Here is a 20,024-nt window from a genome sequence, read left to right as displayed (position 1 = left end):
GATGGTGAGGAACACATCATCTAATGCACATGTTTCTCATTGGAGAGTTTAAAAAATCCAAACCCACACTCCATGAGAGAATTTGTTCTAAGAATAAAAGAATGGGTTTGTATTAGACCCGTGTGTTTCAACATGTTAGGCCGTCTCTTTGGGAGGAGAGAGTTCTTAGTATAACTGGAAATTAAAATAAAAAAGTGGGGGAAAAAGAAGGGCGAGAGAGAATAAAAGTTCATTTCACTCATTTTATTTTTAGTGTGGCAAGTGGGTACAGCTCCAAGTGGCTGAATCCCAGCCCAATCTTCTAGAAATTGGGAGCAGTCAAGATGAAACCAAAAAACTGCTTCATGATCATGAGCTTCTCCTGGCCAAGCTTAAGGTAAGAGCCTCAGACGTGAAGCAAAGGCAACCCTACAGAGGAGGAGGATGCCTGTGCTCACCTTCCTCTGGACCCCACTGCGGGGCCTGGCTTTGGCCATTTGACGATGATGCTGACAGGTGATGGACAAAGCAACTTCTGTTGTTATGGGTCAACACTGGCATAGCAAAGAGATAACAAGAGCTGGAAAAACAGTTCAGCTGGTCGAGTGCCAGCTTTGCAGACATGGGGACCTAGGTTGGACCCCTAAATCCCGTGGGAAAATGTCAGGCATGGTAGTCCAGGGAATGGGAGGATCCCCGAAGTTTGCTGACCGGCCAGCCCCATGGGTGAGTTACCTGCCATTGAGAGATGTTGTCTCAAAAGAGATGGATGGTACTCCTGAGGGTGACACCTGAGTTGTTCTCTGGCCTCCACAAGAGCACACAGATAGACAGACCGACAGACACACAGACATACATGTACAATTAAATAAGAACAAGGTGTGTTTTTCTTTTTTCTTTTTCTTCTTTTTTTTTTTTTTTTTTTTTTTTTTTTTTTTTTTTTTGCTTACCCTGATGCAATAGAAAATACAGAGGGACAATCTTTTCACTTTGAAGAATTAAGTGATATCCCCCGCAACTGTCTGCCTCAGTAAAAACATACCCCCTACCCTTGTATTCCTTGAACTAAGTTCCCAATACACATGAGAGCCAACCTTTCTGTTGCTAATGTGATCTTCTAGGAAGAATAATTTAGAGGAATCATAAAAGCCATCTGATTTTATGCTTAGTATTAAGAGTTCTTGAAACCAAATAACATGGTTAATAAAATCAGACCCAACACATTGTAGTTGGTTAAGAATATAAAATTAACACTGATTTGGGATTGCCAAGTAAGGGCAATGATTTGTGAGGTTCAGTGCAAAATGAAAATGTGCAGCTCCTTGTTCAAAAAGCTGACATTGTGCTTTTCATTCTCTGTGTCCTATCTGGCTGCTTTGGTGGTAGCAGACATGGTGAGTGTGGCCCATGCACACAGAGCATCACTCTTCACTCGGGCAGCACACTGTACTAGGAACCAGCTCAATCAGAGTGAGAGAGGAGAGAGCAGATGGTGCCCCTCCCCTGGAGGTTGGACGTCACATACCACGAGGTTCCAGATCCCAGCATTTGCTTCATGATCTGTGGGATTCACTTAGGGAACACAAACCGAATAAAGAAACATCCTTAACATTTCCAAGACAATGCCAGGCCGAGCGGTGAAATCCCATGCTGTCCTCCTCTGAATGGACCAGTAGGATGCAGCTAGTTCTCTGCATCATGAGCCCCCCACACAAGCAAAGAGATGTCTTTGTTAGGATCAAAGAGGCTTGGTGAAGAATCTGAGTCCTGAAATGGTCAGGAGGATGTTCTGTGATGTTAGACTTAAATAAGACTGGCTTCTTCGTGTTTCTAGGGCTGAAACACATCCTTGGTTTCTAATTCAGAGGCAAGTCTAACCTGCCTCTAATTTATTGACTGTGGGAAAAGTAATTACTTGGGTAAAACTGGCCGAGAGGGTGAGGGATGAATCTGTCCTGAAGAAGACAGCCTTTAGAGTCTGATATTTACTCCCTTGTTTGGCAGCTCCTGGCTGTGGTGTCTGGGATCTGAGCTGTCATTCAAGGTGGTGAGCCCTGGTCATCAGGAAGTCTTGTGTGTGTTGAAAAGAACCACCGCCCAAACAAAGCACCTTTATAATGTGACAGAACACTGGACCAGGAATCAAAAGACCTTTGTTTAGCTTCAGTTATGTCACAAACTAATGTAACTTGACAAACAATTCAAAGTCTTCCTGTTACAAAAAAAAAAAAAAAAAAAGCTTCAATACATTCTTGAACCTGCTGCTCTGTGAACCACAGAAACTCAATACTGTTCCCTGCCCATTCCTGAGATGTGCTTCCTTGTGGTCCATGGGTCCTGGTCTCCTTCCTATGCACCTGCCAACTGCTGTGGGAGTTAATCTGGACCTAAAATCACATTCCTTTCACAGTTCCCACTAACTCGCCCTGCCTGGTATTTTCCGGCTCACTGATGAATCACCAATGGTGGCTCACAGCAGATTGGGCTTCTGGGGCGATGGCTTTTCTTCTCTCCTATCTTTGAGAAAACACTACGAGGCATTCTTTCTTAGGTGGAACAATGTGGCCCTCCCCAGCTCCGTGCTTTGACTTCTGTATCTGAGTCCACCCTTGAGCTCAGCTGGAAAGGGGACTTCCATTTAGCAGGCTCTATCTGCTTGCAGGGCACTTGGGGCTCTAAATTCTAAATGCCTGGTTCTTGTAAGCCAGACTTCAGGCTGCGGACGAGCTACTTAAGTCTTCCGGACATCGGGCTTTTTATCTGCATGATAAGGAGAGAGGAGATCAGAGACTCACATCTTCTGGATTTTATCATTATGTGCCAGTGGAATCTGGAGACATTTTCAACCTCCCTGCAAATGGGTCTAAAACATAGGCTCTCAGATAAAAATGCATTCTGACTTCATCTATGTTTCTTTTTTCTTTTTTTTGGTTTTTTGAGACAGGGTTTCTTTGGGTAGCTTTGCACCTTTCCTGGGACTCACTTGGTAGCCCAGGCTGGCCTCGAACTCACAGAGATCCGCCTGGCTCTGCCTCCCGAGTGCTGGGATTAAAGGCATGTGCCACCACCGCCCGGCTTCACCTATGTTTCTGATCATAGCCTCTGTCTGGATAGCTACCTCTCATCCCCTCCTCCAGCCATCTGTCTGCTAGTAACCTAGCCAGCTCAGCCCCTAAGTAGTTTACTTATCAGGTCTGTCTTTCAAACTGTACTGGTATTTAAAATTTTATTGAATGTTTATTAAAAAAAAAAAAAGAGATGGGGTGGGGCGTTATGAAGGAGTTCGGAGTCTTTCAGATGTGCCAACTTAAAAATAATGGTAATTGAATTTCTCACATGGATCCCAACTAATTTGCCACTTAGTGTATATACACTATCAGGGTCGTCACATTTTAACCTGTGGCAGAAAATTCTTGGTCTCAAGTTAATTGTAATCTGAGGCTTTCAAAAGAAAAGGATGTTAGCAGTTTAAGAAGCCGATCATATTTAATATTTAGCGATCATCCTAGTCCTTTCCCGGTGTATAGGACCCTGCAGTAGATTCCAATTAGAGAGAAAAATATTCTGGAAGGGGTTCTTGGAGTGTATAGGAGTCAAGAGTGGAGTACTTTCTAGGTGATTGTAATACTTACCCTCTCTAGTATAAGGGTATATATTTGAAAAATTAGAGTAATAACAGTTACCTTCACACTTCCAAAGAGAAAATCTGGGAAGACAAATGTAATGCCGTATGGAAGTACCTGCTGCCTGTAAGGGAGAAAATGGCATAATTATTATGCTAATGTTGAATATATCGGACTAATGTGAACATTTAATAGAAAAGCTATTTTGTGCCTTCCACTGGAAAGTCTCAAGTCCTCATGATGAATAATAAGGGGGAAATGTTGGGAACACGTGATTTTCCTAAGTGTTTCTAATGCTGGTGATGTCTGCGCCCCTAGGGATTGGATTTTGCCTTCAGCTATGTACTTAACATCCCACTGGATTATCCAGAGAAAAAAATCATTCCCTGTTTTCAGTGGTGAAAACGATCGTGTAGAAATACGTTTAAGTCCCAGAGGCTTCTGGATTCCCACACTGTGCTAACTTGTTTCCAATGAGAAAGAAGGTATCCGGGAAGGAGACCAGAGGACTTAGCCCAGGTGAAGACCTGCCTGTGGCTGCCATTGACTTTCTGCCCCCAGGTGGGCACAGGGTGATTGAGGGCAGAAGTGAAGAGGGGGAGGGACCTTTGGGATGCTGCTTAGGATGTTTCTAGCCTCAGGGTCTGTCTTCTAATTACATCTCTAGTGTCTAAAGGAATTGGGTATGTTAGGGGCATGTGACATTAGCCTTCCCAGAAGAATGACCCTTCAGAGGGATTGCAATCCACCAACCACTTTCCTCTTACTTGGCTCTCAGAAGTCTAGTGGTTTCCTGCTACGGATGAAATCTCTGACCCAGTGTGCCTAACATTTATTCTATTTCTGATCACTGATTTAGAAACAGATGTGGTATGGATAGAACATATCAGCAGTAAAACCAAAATCCTTATATTAAAATGTGCCTTAAACAAGGGGTAGTGTGAATGACTGCAATTAAGCTGCAGTATTTGCTCAGAATGCATATAAAAACATGTTTTATTGCATCAAAATATAAGCAACATAAAGTTACTTCTATGTGTACAATTCAGTAGCATTGATTACAAACCCACCAACTAAGTAAATTTTTAAAAAATTAATCACGCAAAACCGAAACTCTGTCTTTTAAGAGGTAATTCCCATTATTATCTCTGCTTCCAATGTAGTCTGTTTCTTCTATGTATTTGCCTGTTCTAGACACTAAATATAACTGGAATAATATATTTGAATTTTCATGCCTGGCTTGTTTTCTTATATGATATTTGTTTGTATTTTGTACAAGAATTTCACTTCTTTTTGAAAAATGAATAACAAAGAAAGAATGATAATACAGTGTAATGGTTGCATATTCCTTATCTGAAATGCTTGGACCAGAAATATTCCAACTTTTCAATTTTTTGGATTTTGTATTTTTTGGAATATTTGTATATGCGCAATGAGATGTCTTGAGCATTGAACCCTAGTGTATATACAAAATTCATATGTTTCAGATACACCTTATACATAGAGAATAAAGGTAATGTTGGTATTTTCATCATGCCTGTATTTTGTCTGTAGTCTGTGGCATGAGTTCAGGTATGGAATTTTCCATCCATTGTGTTATGGCTGTGCTCCGAAGTTTTAGAATCTGGAGTAGTGTGTATACTGGTTAGGTTTTCTGTTAATTTGACACAAACTAGAGTCATCTGGGAAGAGAGAACTTCCATTGGGAAAATGTCTCTATCAGGCTGGCCTGTACGCAAGTCTGTGGGTCATTTTCTTAATTAATGATTGACATGGGAGGGCCTAGCCTGTGGGCAGCGCCATTCCTGGGAAGGTGGTCCTTGGATGAGCAAGGAGCCAGTTGGTAAGCCGCGTTCCTCTGTGGCTTCTCAGTGAGTTCCTGCCTCCAGGCTCCCGCCTTGATTACTTGCCATGGCTTCCCTCAACGATGGGCTGTAAACAGTAAGCTGAACCCTTTCCTCCCCAAAGCTGCTCATGGTGTTTATCACAGCCACAGAAAGCAAAGTAGGACTCGTGTGTGTGTGTGTGTGTGTGTGTGTGTGTGTGTGTGTGTGTGTGTATGTGTAGTGTGCATATACACATGTGCTCTGTGTGCATGTAGAAGCCAGAGCTCGACATCAGGCATCTTCCTCCATTGCTCTCCATGTTAATTTTTGAACAGGGTCTCTCACTGAAGCTGGAGCTCATTGATTTGGTTAGGCTGACTGGCCAAGGAGTCCAGGGACCCACCGGTGTCTGCTTCCCAGCACTGGCATTACAGACATAAGTCACTGTGCCTAGCTTTTACGTGGGTCCTGGAGCTCTGAGCTCTGATCTTCATGCTCATTCAGCAGGCACCTCACCAACTGAGCTCTTTCTCCAACCCCAAATATTGGAGTGCTTTTGATTTCAGACTTTTGGATGAAAGACGTTTCACTTGTAAGACATTTTGTCTGGTCTCCTGTCTATGGGCACTTGAGTAGTTTCTGCTCTTGCTTCTCTAAGTTGTGCTGCGGTCGACACTGGCACACGAGTGGACATCTAACTCTAGTTCTTTCTGGTCAACATGTAGCAGCATAATTGTTGAGTTGTGGCATTTCTGTGCTTAGGTTTTGAAAAAGCACTAAGACATTTCCCCTAGTGGAAAATAATAAGTTTGAACAGTGGAGTGGTTGGTTTTAAATGTCAACTTGCCACAACTTAGAATCACCTGAGCAGGGAACCTCAACTCAAGGATTGTCTCCATCAGGTTGGCATGTGGGTGTGTTTGGCCTTGATTGCCTTAATCAGTGTGGGTGTAGGAAAACCCACCCTAAATGTGAATGGCACCTCCTAGTAGCAGCCCAGATAAAAAGCCATGGAAGAAAGAAGATTGTTTGCTTTTTGCTCAGTTGACTTTACCTCTTATTAAATTTATTTACCCTGTGGCTGTTGCTAATTCCTTAGCTAATGTTAGGACCAGCTTCCCCAGGACCTGGGCAGTTCCAATATTGTGCCAAAAGCCTGGAGAGTTCCTGGAGAGCTGGTCTTCTTGCCCACCCTGGAATTTTGAAAAACTGGTTCTAACATTGGGAAAGCTTCTAGCCATCTTTCTGCTTTCTGTTCTGGCAGAAGTAAGGAGCATGTGCTCTCTAGCTAGTGAGACTGGGAGAGAGGAATGGCCACTGTTGGGGGAAGAAGGGTTCTGGGGTGGCTGCAAGCTCTCTCCTCTCTCTGCTTCTGCTGAGCAGGCCAGATAGCTCCATCTGGTAGGCAGACTATAATTTCATCGATGACAGCTATGTCCTCAATCTAGTTCTTCTTTTAGGCAGGCACGAAGGTGGGGACCAGATTTTGGAGGTGGGGGAAGTATGGTTTGTATGGTTCCAGAACTTCCAGCTCCTCTTTACTGTTCGTGAGAGGAAATATCTTGATCCATACCCAATCTTAGTTTCAATTTCTCAATCAATATGGACCATTAAGGGTGGATGGCACGTGGACTTGTTTTTTTGGTGTGCTGGTCATGGAAAGCATCTGATGAATTTTTCAGTGATCATTTTGAATGAGGTCCCTGAGATAAGGTAGGGCAAAGCAGAAGTTATGGAGAACTTCTGTTAAGCTTTGATATTGAGAAACTTCTCTACTGAAAAAAGACCAACAAAAGAAACTTCTCTACTAAAAAAACACCAACAAAAATTCTCACAACTATAAAACATTTCAGTTTCTGTGTGTTGTGGACAGTATTCCAGTTTGCAGGTCATTTCCTTTCCCAGATATTCAGTTCCAGTGAACAGTGCATGCTACAGAGTGATTCAGGAGGCTAAATTTGAACCGTGTTCTTTAGAGCTAGAAAATGCCATGGATAATCTGGTAAAACGATTTTCTTATAAGTAGAAGTGAGAGGTTATCTTATCTGTTTGTGCTGGTGTAACAAAATACCACAGGCAGAGCCATTTATAAAGCACAGACATTTGTTTTTCTCAGTTGAACAGAGCCCAAGTTCTGTTTCCAAGAGTGTGCCTTATTGCGGCACCATGCAAGGAACAAGAGTGTTGTGTCTTCAAGGACCTAGGGGGAAAGGCGAACAGCAGACATTGTCTCCCTTTCAAGCTCCCTCACTGGCATTGGCGTTGATCCATGTGTACATCAGAGACCCCATGACCTAGCCTCTTCTGAAAGGGCCCAGGTCTTCATACTGCAGTATGAGGGTTTATGCTTCTAATAGGTGAATTTTAATTTTAGGAAACACATTCAAGCCACAGCAAAAAAAATGTTAATTTAGTAGATTCCAGAGAGCCCATGATTTGTTCTTATGAAGCAGACATTGAAAGTGTCCATTATTGATGAACTATTGATGTGAGCTTATTTTTAGGGGTACAAAAATTCTAGATGGAGACAATTGTGTAGGCACAGAGTTGGAAGATTCCTAACTTGGAAGGTTCAAGAGTAAACATTGGGCTCCTTGGCAAAAGCTGAAGGACCTATGGGAAACATGAGTCACATACCATATATATCTCTATACCTGCATGTCCTAAGAAATCAAATGACGCTGGCTTTGTAAGAAAGAGAAACAACCTCATTTCTGCAGGGAACAGACCATGTCTGGGTTACAGAAGATATTGACATCCCTTCTAAGGGTTCTGGAAAGATCTAGTACACAGCAAGATTCTGGTAGATTAGAGATGCTTTTACATCCACGGCCTTCCTCTGATGAAGAATGAAGGTCTATGTTCCTTCTCTCCAGAGTACACAGACTTCTACCCTGCTTTGGCAAACAGAATGTAGTATAGATGAAGCTGGATTGTGGTGTGGTCCCCAACTTCAAGAGACTGGCTACATTTGTACTTCATGATTTAGAACTGTGACAGACACTTAGCATATACTCTTCAGGGGAGAAAGTCCAGCAGCATTAGAGGCCCAAGTGGAGATGTTCCTGGGCTCCTGGGCAACAGATCTACTGATATCCCAGCTAACAAGTAAACAACTTGCCTGTCATTGAGGGAGCTACCTTGGAAAAAGACTCTCCAGCCTCAGTTGAGACCCCACCATGCCCGTGTGGAGTCCAGAATGCCTTCCCTATCTCCTTCCCTCACTGGGCAAAATAAGTGACTGCTTCAGGCAACCTGAATTTGGGGTGGCTTGTGGCAGAGCAACAGAGAACTAGGGCGGAGGGTGCCAGCAGCTGTCACATCTTCTCAGGACAATGAAGGTAGCACTCATGCATGAATAATCACAGGCAGAAGAAAATGAGAACATTTATGGAGAAAAAGTTGAGAAATAGGCCTGGGTTTCTCTAAAATGGAAGCTGGTGTAAGTAATAGTGAGGGTAAATGGCACTTCTGAGATGTGTGTGTGCATGACTCATTTCTTGAAGGATGGATAAATGAGCATGCATCCAAAGATAATATCTGTGATGATGCTCGGCTGTGTGGTGTACATCCCACTACAGCTTCTGGATCAGGAGTGGAGGATTTATAATTGTAACTCTACATACAGAGATATGCACAAAATACTGTATAAGGAAGAAGGATTAATTCTGTCCAGGAAATCACATAATAGTTCATAAAGAAGGTGGTTGGTACTGCCTAGGAAGTATGAGTGGCCCAGATACTGCAGACCAATTTAAAGGGCAACTCATGGAGTGAGAATATATATATATTTGCAGTGTGCATGACAGTTAAAGGTGACATGACAGGTGTGTGTGTGTGTGCGCGCACAGGTGTACTTTGTGTGTATATGGTGATGTGTGGGCATGCGTGTGCTTTGTGTATTTATGGTATATGTGTCTAATTGTTCATGTGTGTGAGTATGGTCACACACAAGCAACAGCATGCATGTGGAGGTCAGGGGATAATCTTGGGTGTTATTCCTTACCTTTTACCTTATTTGAGACAGATCTCTTGTCATTCATTGCTATTGTATGCCAGGGTAGCTGGCTTATGTATGCCAGGGTAGCTGGTCTATGAACTTTGGGGGGTTTTCCTGTCTCCTGTCTCCTATTCTTGGGTAGGATCTTGGGGCTAAGAGATATGTGCACTACCTTACCTAGCTGGGATCACAACTCAAGTTTTTAGGCTTGTCCAACAAATATTTCACCTACTTATTTATGTCCTCAGTCACAATGAACTTTTTTGAGATCATAACCTTACAGCCTCCAGCCTATAAAGTACTTACTTAGAAGACAGTCCTCTGTGAAAATATAATCTTCAACCAATGAAGTAGAACCCATATCTCTTATTGGCAGTGACAAAGAGGCTGTTGGTCTGGGATTTGGAAGGCAAGATGGGATCTGACAGTTCAGGAAGTGGAAATACATTTATGATGCAGAGAGCAGGGGGTAGAACATGACATACCATCTCCACTTTCCATCTTCAATGCCCTTGAACATTAGATTACTTGGAGGATAGCAATGCGCCTTTCAAACTCTAACTAGAAGCTGACAGATCCCTCTGTTTAGGAAAGGACATCAGTATGCTTCCTACTTAACTGAAAATGAGGAAATTCTTTCTTCTGCTTGTTTAAGTTCATTACGGCGCATGCCTCATTAGTGTTAGCCCGAATGCATCTTTGCCTTTAATATGTAATAATGTACAAAGGTACAAAGCTCAAGGTTTCTTTAAAGTGACTTAGCTTTCTCATTCATGTGACAAATCTATCTAGCTATTAGTCATTAGGAGACTAAGGGGAACTTATGAGACCATAGTTAGCCCTGTCTTCCAAATTACCCATACCTCTCAATCTCTGTATTCCAGCACGGTGGTATGCGGAATTCTGATCTCTTCTCCAAAGCTACGTGCTCAAACCTCAGAATTCTTTGCATAAGTTCATTCTATCGGGGGATTACAAACACATTAGTGGGAACAATGTGGAGGATGCTCTTTCTAACTTGTTTGGATGTGAAGCCAGTTAAAAAAAAAGTACATGTTCTGTCACACCCTCCTTCCCCTCCCTGTGACCTTTCCACTTACTGGGGAGACACAGTGGTGAGGAGAGCCTGGCCCAGTGGGAAAAGTAAAACCCTGGCTATTCAGTCCCCGCTGTGTGTTTCTGCCACTCACTTAAGCTAGGAAATTGAGACATCAAAGAAGTGACTCCATAGCTCATATCATATAGATGGTGATCTGATTGTCTCAAAAGAAAGCCTAATGCCCTGTCGTTAGATAAGAACTGAAGAACCGGATACCCCAAATTCAATTTAATAGAATGTATTTTTCCCCCGAGTCAACTCAAAACACACCCTGAGTTTTCCATAATTGGAACTAGAGGAATCTAAACTACTCAAGGCTATTGCTTACTGCTTTCTGAGTGCCTGAGTGTTTTTGGTCCAGTGGTCCCATCAGCTATTAAACTTTTATTAATGTGTTGAAAAGAAAATGCTTTGCTAGAGCATCACACTTCTTAGAGCAGAGATAAATAGGAATATATAATGTAAACCACAAGGGCAGGCCTCATTTGAAATTCAGAGTGTTGGGGAAGCATGTGTAAATTTTAGGGAGTTAAATGCTTATCTAGGAAAGAATAAATATCCTAAATTGATCTAAGCTTAAGAGACTAGAAAAATGAGAGCAAATTAAAACCAAAGCAAGCCAAAGGGAGGAAACTACAAAGAACAGTGATCAATACAATTGAAAACAGAAACACAATAGAAAAATCAATAAGCCAGAAGCCAGCTCTCTGAAAAGGTCAATTAAATTGATGAACCTCTAGCCAGACTAAGAAGGAAGAAGAGAGAAGACAAAAATTACCAATATTAGACATGAAAGGTCGGTCTTACTGTAAATCTCGTAGCCATTAAATGTATAATGAGAAAGTGCCAAGAACATCTGTATGTACATGAATCCAGCAGCTTCAATTAAATGAACCTAGGCCTTGAAAGCATGAATTACCAAACCTAATCAAAAAGCAAAGTAAAAAGAAACAAGTGAAAGTAATTTAATAATATGCTTAATTTACTCCAATATACACAAAATATTACCATTTAGCAAGTAATCATTATAAAATTACAGATGAAATATTGCACCAAAGTCCAGTGAGTTACTGGAATTTTAACCTACCCCTTGCAAGTGGTTAGTGGTTACTGTGTGTCTACTGTGGTAGATTTGGAGAATAAAGGAGTCTACAGCTGGTGGTTTCTTCAACTGGTTTTCTAGCTCAAGGGGAATGAGTCAGGGCATGTAAGTCCTGAAAAGAACAATAGTGACCAGATAGTTATGTCAGGGAAATTAATTTAAAAAAAATGGTAGATTATTTCCAATGGTCAATGTTTATAATTAGTTAAGCAGTGTTACTAAATAAGGTCATAGGAGGAATACAAATGTTTTTTTCTAATGTAATACTTTTGAGAATATGTATGTGTGTGAATTTGTGCAGGGGTTTGCTAACTGTTGAAAATGCATTTTGCATTAAACAGTAATTTCTTTAAAACAGCTGGAGAGATGGCTCAGTGGTTAAGTAGCACTGCTTTCTCAGGATGATCTGGGTTTCTAGCACTCACATCAATGCAGCTAACTCTAGATCCAAGGGATTGGATGCCTCTGTTGGCACCCGCAGTCACTTGCACAGACACCCCACTCCCCCGCCCCCTGGTATCACATCTACATATAATTAAAATTTTAAAATTTAAAGCAAATAACAATGATAGTCTGAAACAATGATGAGAAGACTGTGTATTACTATAGTTTGAAAAACCAACAGCAGAAGGCAGCAATTGAATGGTGTGAATTGTCTGGTTCCAGCTTCTGGAAGCATTACGGCTCATTTCATTAATGCTTTTATATGTAATTAATTTGTTGTCTGCTGTTCATTCATGGTTCTGATATTGCTCAGTGGATTTCTCATGGTTATGTTATATAATGATGATAACATTAAAGACTAAATGCAGCTCAGATACTAAAAATAACTGGAAGAATTTCTTAAATACATTATGCTTAATGATGGTTAACAGATCATTAAAGATTTTGTTACATGAGTGATGAGTATTTAATACCAAGTGAGGATGTACTTGGAGTGTTTTGTATTGCTTAATTCATTTATAAATATTTCTCATCTGGCTGGTTTTCATTCATATCATAGATAATGGTCTAAATTCTGAATAAAAAATGGAGTAGTACAAATATTACTGAAAACTATGGTGTCTAAGAAATGGCACGTTCCATCTATTTTTCTTTTCATTTAATATTTTGGGCTTTGGAAAAAAGAGATAAGCCTTCTGGATATTGCATGTAAAAAATAGGGTAAAGGTTGAAATATTTGGTGAGGTCTCCCAACCTGGCTGCCAATAGCATCACCTGAATGCTTCAGAAGTGGGCTGGTCCTCAGATGTAGGCCCCAAGCTCCACACCTGAAAATAAATGATGCATAGTTACTGTTAGAAAGTCAAAAGAATTAATTCTGGGTTTTCTTCTCCTTCCAAGAAAAAGTGCTTTTTGCATCACTTGAAATTTACAACTGGTCTACAGAAGAGTTTGGTGAAGTATAGAGGAATGGAAGATTTTCAATTCTCCCATTCCCATCCTATGCAATTCATTATTCAGCACAAGCCATTCCTTCCAATAGAGGAGGTTTAGTTCAACCACAGCGAAGCAAGCAAATAGTTTTTTTTTTTAAAAAAACCTAGCTAATCTTGAAAACAATATCTTTCCATAATTGCTAGAATATCCATCCACCCAATTGTCAATCCATTGTGTACCTGTGAGATATCCCGTGTGTACATGGCTCATAGTTGGTGAACAGGGAGTTATGAATGTGAAACATTCAGTAAAAAGATCCTCTTTTAAAGTTTAAGAGGTAATAATGGTTGTTTCCAGTATTTGTTCACTGTGTGCCCATCATCCTACACATCTTGCACTGAGTATTTAAAACTTAAACCAATCTTATATGATAGGAAATAGTCACATGTAACAGGTGCCTAAACAGGTTATACCAAACTTTTGCTATCCCAGTTCATGTAAGAGGTTGCTATTAATATCCAAAATGTAGACATTGCAAGGTAATATATAAAAAACTGAATGTTACAAAGTACTGAAGGACGGCTCCATAGGAGGGGCAGCAGCTGGAGAGCAGAGAGTTTATAACAGTACTTGGATATGGAAAGAAGTGAGATGTTAGGCTTGAGAGTCAGCAAGTGTGAACAACAATGAAATGTGCAGAAATATTGTATCAAATCAGGTGACCCAGACCCACAAAACCAAAAATCACATGTTATCTTGCAAGTGCAGGTCATAACTTTTAATGTTTGTATGTATGTAAATAAGGTAGCGTGGGAGTAGGCATAGAATCCTAAACTAGATAGGAGACCATGGAGCAGGGAAAAGGAGGTATTGGAAAAAATGGGAAAGGTTAGAAGGTCACACAGGATATTAAAAATCGAAAGGTTCTATTAGAGATGGCAAAGACAGAGGAGAAGGGGAGGGGCATAAGAGCGGCAGAACAGATTTTGTTTGAAAAAAAAAACACAATGAAACCGAATTCTTTGCTAATTTTATGAATATTACATGTACAAGTAAGGTAAAAAAAATTGGTAAAGCCTCTTCTATATTTTAAAATTAAAAATAATTTTGAGTCAAAATAACATTACAGGTTAGCGGATCAGCAACATTGATCAGCTGCAAGATCAGCAACACTGTTGAAATAAGTATAAGCAAGATATGCAAAGCCTCAAAAGAGCCCTGTCAGGAGTATCAAAAGATGAGACTCTTTTGGCACAGAGGAGATGTGCCAGAGCCGGAAGACGGTGGACAGTGCGCTACCGATTGGATTTAGTAGTCTTCAAACAGGGGTTCGATTTGACAAAATAGTTTCAGGACAGTTTGCTTTGTAATTATTTACAGGGTGCACTTGAATGGAAAATGTCTAGACTTAAAGATGTAGATGGAAGCTATTAACATTGGGCTTTACACTGCAGTTCTGAGGGAGATAGCAACATGGATCAGATTGAAGTCTTTGATAGAGTAGTTAGCCCAGTGTGTTTGTATAGTAGAAATGGTATTTTGGCCAGTGAATTATAGACAAGATATTTCAGTATCAGTTTATTTTACATAAGGAACAAGAGAATGATTAAAGATTATCCACACCTTAAGCCTGTAGGATAAGAGTAAAGGATACCCCCCACTGACATCATCACACCACTGCTCATTTAAAATCGGCACATCCTCTATGTGTGGTGCACTAGAGAGCAGTGCTACCATTTGCTAGGGCTTGGGCATAATCAAACACTAATTGCAAGTGCTTAGTGAAAAGGATGAATGGTAGCAAGTGGTATGCCATTTCCTAATATCTGACCGCTCTATTCACAATAGTAAAGAAATAGAATTAGCCTAGATATCCATCAGTAGATGAATGGATAGAGAAAATGTGGTGCATATACACGAGGGAATTTTATTCCACTCTAAAGAAAAATGCAACCATGAAATTTATAGAAAAAAATGGATAGAACTGGAAATTATTATATTGAGGTAACCCAGGCTCAGAAACACAAATGCTATACGTTCTTTGTCATGTGTAGATAGATACTAGCTTCGGATTTTTGTTTGTGTGTGTGTGCATGGGTGCACATGTGCACATGTGTATGAATGTGTATGTTGTGGAGGTCAGAGACTGACCCCAATGGTCATTCCCCAGACACTGTCCTCCTTGTTTTTGGAGACTGTTTCTCATTGGCCTAGAGCTTCTCCAAGTAGGGTAAGTCTGATGTCTCACAAGACCCAGAGATCTGCCTGTTTCTGCCTGTCCCGCCCAAGGATTACAACCACATCACCCATATGCGGCTGGGTTCTGGGGAATCAAATCCAGGTCTTCATGCTTGTGCAGCAAACACCTTACCAAGGGAGCTATCTCCCTTGCCCCAGCTTGTAACTTTTTAAAATATGTTCTTAGTTATGTGTGAATGAGCATGGGCAGAGGTCTCGAAACTAAGAGAGATGTCAAGGAAGGGGAACGGGAAGGCTAGTAGAACACATACAACTTGAAAGTGGAAAGGGAAACGGGGAGGAGCAGAGATGAGATGAGGAGAGCAGAGATTTGGTTGTAGAGGGTCAGCCAGAGCGAAGTGTGTATGAGAATGCACAAGGAAATTCACCCTCTTCCACAATAAATATGGAAAAGGAAGAAAAGTCCAGAGGTGAGACTATGGAAAATCAGAGGCAAAACATTCAGAGACAGAGCATACAAATATGAGGGAAAAGATATTCCAAGACAAAAATATGAAACAACATTTGAAACAGCAGTGCACCGGAGGAATTTGCTGTTAGATTTGACAGCCAGAAAATGATTGCTCTCCTGTAACTCTCTAGAACAGTCCTTTCTTCTGCTATCGACCATGTTCTGCTCTGAGTACCTTTTATAATTGGTCATCTCCCTATAATCCATTCCAGTATGCTTCTTGAGAGACAGACTTGCTTCATGTTGGCTTGTAAACACAGCTCCACCCCTGAGTCTGAGTCCCATGTTTGGATTATATGTTAAGTAAATGTTTATAGAATAGATGGACTGAATGAGCACATATCCATTCCATAACTGGGCCAAAAAAAACCCCACAAAAAATGAATACAGGTAAAGAAATACACTAGAGATGACTGGAGTGGTGTTCACAGACCTGCTCTTCTTGAACTCACCAGTCTGAGGGTTTGAAGAATCAATTATTAATGTATAGAACATTCTAGTTCCTAAAACACATGGTGGGACTGATTAATTATTAAAGCTATTAGTGTTTCTGATTTGTATCATTATTCTTCTAACTGAGCTGGAGGATGGATTTCTAAGTGAATTATTGATATCCTCATTTTTGAATGCCAAAGCAGCCTCCCTTGTGAAGTCTTGGCTGAGCTCTGGCCTGCTCTTTGCCCGTCTTTTCCCACAGTGCTCCACTGGGGCTTCTCTACACACACTTGTTATATGCAGTGCATCTCACCCGCATGCTGGGCTCACGTAAACTTGGACTGTGTAAGGTGCTGCAAGCCTGGCTTCCACAGTGTTTACACCCACGCCACCTTGTGCACCTGAAGAATGCCTCTTCCTTATCCCACATGGGGTAAGACTCTGGCTAAAGAAGGTGTGCTGCAGTTGGCACCCTTGGCTATACCATTTAACATTGCTTTTAATATTGGTTTGCTCGAATTTTTATCCATGTGTATATTTCTCATACTACTGCAAGCTTTCCTCTAGGTAGAGACTGGCAAAACTAAGTTATTATCTGGTTCTTTGTCCAAATTAGTTGTATGAACTTTGAGTTTACATCATGACTTATGGATGCAGATAACTCAGTGGGCATTTATTGATTGTCCTGTGCCAACTGCCTTTTAAACATTAAAATTAAGTTTAAAGGTGAAATATATTTAAATGTTTTTAATGTATCATTTGTTCATCTTTAAAATAGCCATCTGAGGTTAAATCTGTAAGAGACAGCACCTTGGTGATGGAGCTTGTTAGTTTCTCCTGCCCAAACATGGGTCCAGTGTTGCTGTATTGGGATATAACCTTTGGGAACTTACTAGGCTCCCATTATCTCAGTCCATGCCTGTAAGTGTTCACAGCCATTTGTAAGGTAGGTGTGAGGATTCCAGGAGTGGAAGGAGTTAAAGCATTTAAGACAAGGGTCACATACAATGAGTGCTGAATGATTGTAACTAACCCTATCTTACTTATTTTCTTCTTCCATTTTCTTGTGCATGTGGTATACATAGTGTGCATGTATGTACATGTACATTTGCATGTGTGGGGCACACATGTGTGGTACAGGTTCATATAGAGGCCTGAAGTTGATGAACAGAATCAATTGCTATTCCACCTTGTCCAGTGAGGCTGTCTCTCAGGCAAATCCAGAGCTCACTGATACAGCTGCCCTTGCTAGCTAGCCCGCTTGCTCTAGGGATGCTCTGACTCCACTTTCAGAGGCTGGGGTTACAGATAGGCAACTATGCATAGCTGGGCATTAGGAGAGTTCTGGGGTCCAAGCTGAAGTCCTCATGCCTGCTTTAGCAAATTAACCACTGAGTTATCCCCATAGCCCCATCAGTATTTTATCAATTTTTATATGTATGAGTGTTTTGCCTGCATGTATGTATGTGTGTACCTTATGTGTGCCTGGTGCCCACAGATGACAAAAGAGGATGTCAGATCCTCTGGGATTGGAGTTATGAGTTACAGATGGTTGTGAGCCGTCATTGGGTGCTGGAAATTGAACTCAGAGCCTTTGGAAGTACAGTGCTATTAATGTCTGAGCTATCTCTCTAGCCCCTACCCTATCCGCATTTTAATCCTCATTTTACAAAAGTGAAAACTAATGCATGCTCCAGACCAGTTATTAGTCCAGTTCTTATGGTAAGGAACCCCAGCCCATTAGGGTTGCTTTTGTGGCCATACGGTGCTCAGATGCAAGCCCTTCAATCATTGGCTTGATCGTAAGAACTCACCCACTGAGGAAATGTGTAACAGTGACATGAGATCCTTCTCACCTGATTCAATAGGACCACTCGGTAACATCAACGTCACAGATACAGGTCTCGTATGATTTAGAAGAACCAAGTTTCCGTAGCAACAGAATGGCTGTGTTCTAACAGACTAGAGTCCATTCTGTCTGCCTGCTCTGTGCTTGGCATTGCCAAGGACATGAAAGAAATGTAAGAGACACCCTTGGCTGCCTGAAGTTTATAATGTATAATGCATAGAGGACAAAATGACCCTGTTAGGCCCATGGAGCAATTAAGTAACTGCAATCACAACATCAAGGCTCTAGATGATTAATTAACTCCCCGGATGATGAATGCTGATAGTGAAGCACCATAGGCAAGTTTGGGGGAGAAAAGAAGTTAATTTAGCTGGAATGGTTTCATGGAGATGGGTGGCATTTAAGGACAGCTTTGAAACAATGGGGTTGTCAGGGTGAGCATATAAAAGAGAAAAGTTTCTGGGAGGGAAGAAGGCTACACGCAGGTCCGAAGTGGCTGCTTCCGCTTCGCTGTGTTTCAGCCTGAGAACAGATGCTAGCTTATTGCTTATGTTTATTTAGTCTTCTGTTCGGTACAAAGACTTCCTAATGTTCTAGCTTTCATCACGTCTCAGAGAATATGTCATTCTCTTTATTGTTGCTTTTGTTTTTGATCAAGCCTGAAGAGTTCAAGTTACCCAGTATAACGCACAATGGCATCCTTGATAAGTCTCCAGGGGTCTGTTGTTTTCAGTCGCACAAAAGAGCACAGAACCAGAGGGAAGGTAGGGAAAGCTAAACAAATCCAAGGGTACAGCGCTCCCTCAGACAACAGAAAACACTATTAAGAATCTCAGCTATACACCTGTAGATGATTTCTAATTACATTATTTACTTCAATTCACAGAGCAGACCTGGGAGAGTCATTTATATGCAAATGCCAGGGCAGGAAAAAAAATTAAGAAAATGCATTTATGGAAAGTAATGGTGGAGAGGTTCTGGGTTCATTTGAAATGTTTCTAAAATACCATCTTTTACTGCACAAAGAAATGGTTTTGAATAACAATTACGATGCGGTAAATCGAGAGGAAAAATACCTGATTTTATTTACATTTAATTATACAAGGTCTAAGCTTTGAAAGATAAAAGTTGCAGCATTGTCATTATAATTGAGTTGTTTGTAGTCCTTTAAGTAGTTCTGGTTTGAAAAATGACATACAAAAAAAAATATAAAAGTTCCTATTTGTTTTTAAATTCAAATGGACCTGTACAGTCATACAGTGTTAGAATTTTCCAGGTTTTTGTCTCTCTGTCGTTGCTATGTGGCTGACATTTCCTACTGACAACAGAACAATTTGATATTTTACTGACTTGGCTTTGGCACAGGAAGGCTTGCAAATGAAAGTGGGACCATGCACTCGTAATTACCCTCGGGGCTGTGGTCCGGCTTTCAGGTGGATGCTACTGGAGGCTTCCACCCTGGGCCTCGGCACTCAGGGCTCAAAGAGCAGCAACCCTTTAAACTGGAAGTGAGACAGCAAACAAAGTCAGACCTTTGTGTCAAGTGCCAAGCCAGCGAGGGGCAGCCTTATCAACAGGGTGTGGCATTGACCTCGCGAAGCAGCCATGCATAAGGGGTTTTCACAACCAGAATTAAGAGATGGTGTGTTATTTCTCTTTCACCAGAAACATAGTTTGAAGTCAGAAAGCTGTCTGTCTACAGCATGCATGCACTCCAAGTCAGGACAGCTTACAAATAAAGGCCGAGCCGGCAGAAAAGGGCAAAGGAAAGACATACAAATCCTGCAAAAGGAAGTCTGTGATTTCCAGTGTTTACTCTGTTTGAATACATTTTCATCACTGTTAATACCAGTGCTAATGCTGCATGACTGACTTATGGAAGGCTGAACTGTATTATTAGGTACTGGGCCGTGCAACTGACAATGTGTAATCTCATGTGAACAATATTATGAGGAAAGCAATTTGAATGCCTATTTTCTAACTGTAAAAACTTGAGGTTATCTCATATAGAAAAGCTAGTG

General features: G+C 41.2%; 1 protein-coding gene and 1 long non-coding RNA gene across 5 annotated transcripts in view; one reads left to right on the top strand and one right to left on the bottom strand.

The window, feature by feature from the left end:
• Positions 1–20,024, top strand: part of Ccdc141 (coiled-coil domain containing 141) — a 157,867-nt gene that overhangs the window by 1,996 nt on the left and 135,847 nt on the right. For all 4 annotated transcript variants that reach the window (XM_076569743.1, XM_076569744.1, XM_015988611.3 and 1 more), the window contains one exon: positions 254–376. In XM_076569743.1, coding sequence (XP_076425858.1) covers positions 254–376 — 123 coding nt within the window. The remainder of the gene's footprint in view (positions 1–253; positions 377–20,024) is intronic.
• On the bottom strand, positions 9,270–18,043 carry LOC143272905 (uncharacterized). The gene is made up of 4 exons (XR_013050544.1): positions 18,011–18,043; positions 12,848–12,900; positions 11,615–11,741; positions 9,270–11,451 (listed from the first exon to the last, which is right to left on the bottom strand). It is a non-coding gene; the product is annotated as an uncharacterized LOC143272905 (long non-coding RNA).

Source organism: Peromyscus maniculatus, chromosome 4 (assembly GCF_049852395.1).
Source record: "Peromyscus maniculatus bairdii isolate BWxNUB_F1_BW_parent chromosome 4, HU_Pman_BW_mat_3.1, whole genome shotgun sequence".
NCBI classification, from domain to species: Eukaryota; Metazoa; Chordata; class Mammalia; order Rodentia; family Cricetidae; genus Peromyscus; species Peromyscus maniculatus.
The sequence above is the reverse complement of the archived record's forward strand: the minus strand, read 5'-3'. Positions and strand labels throughout refer to the sequence as shown.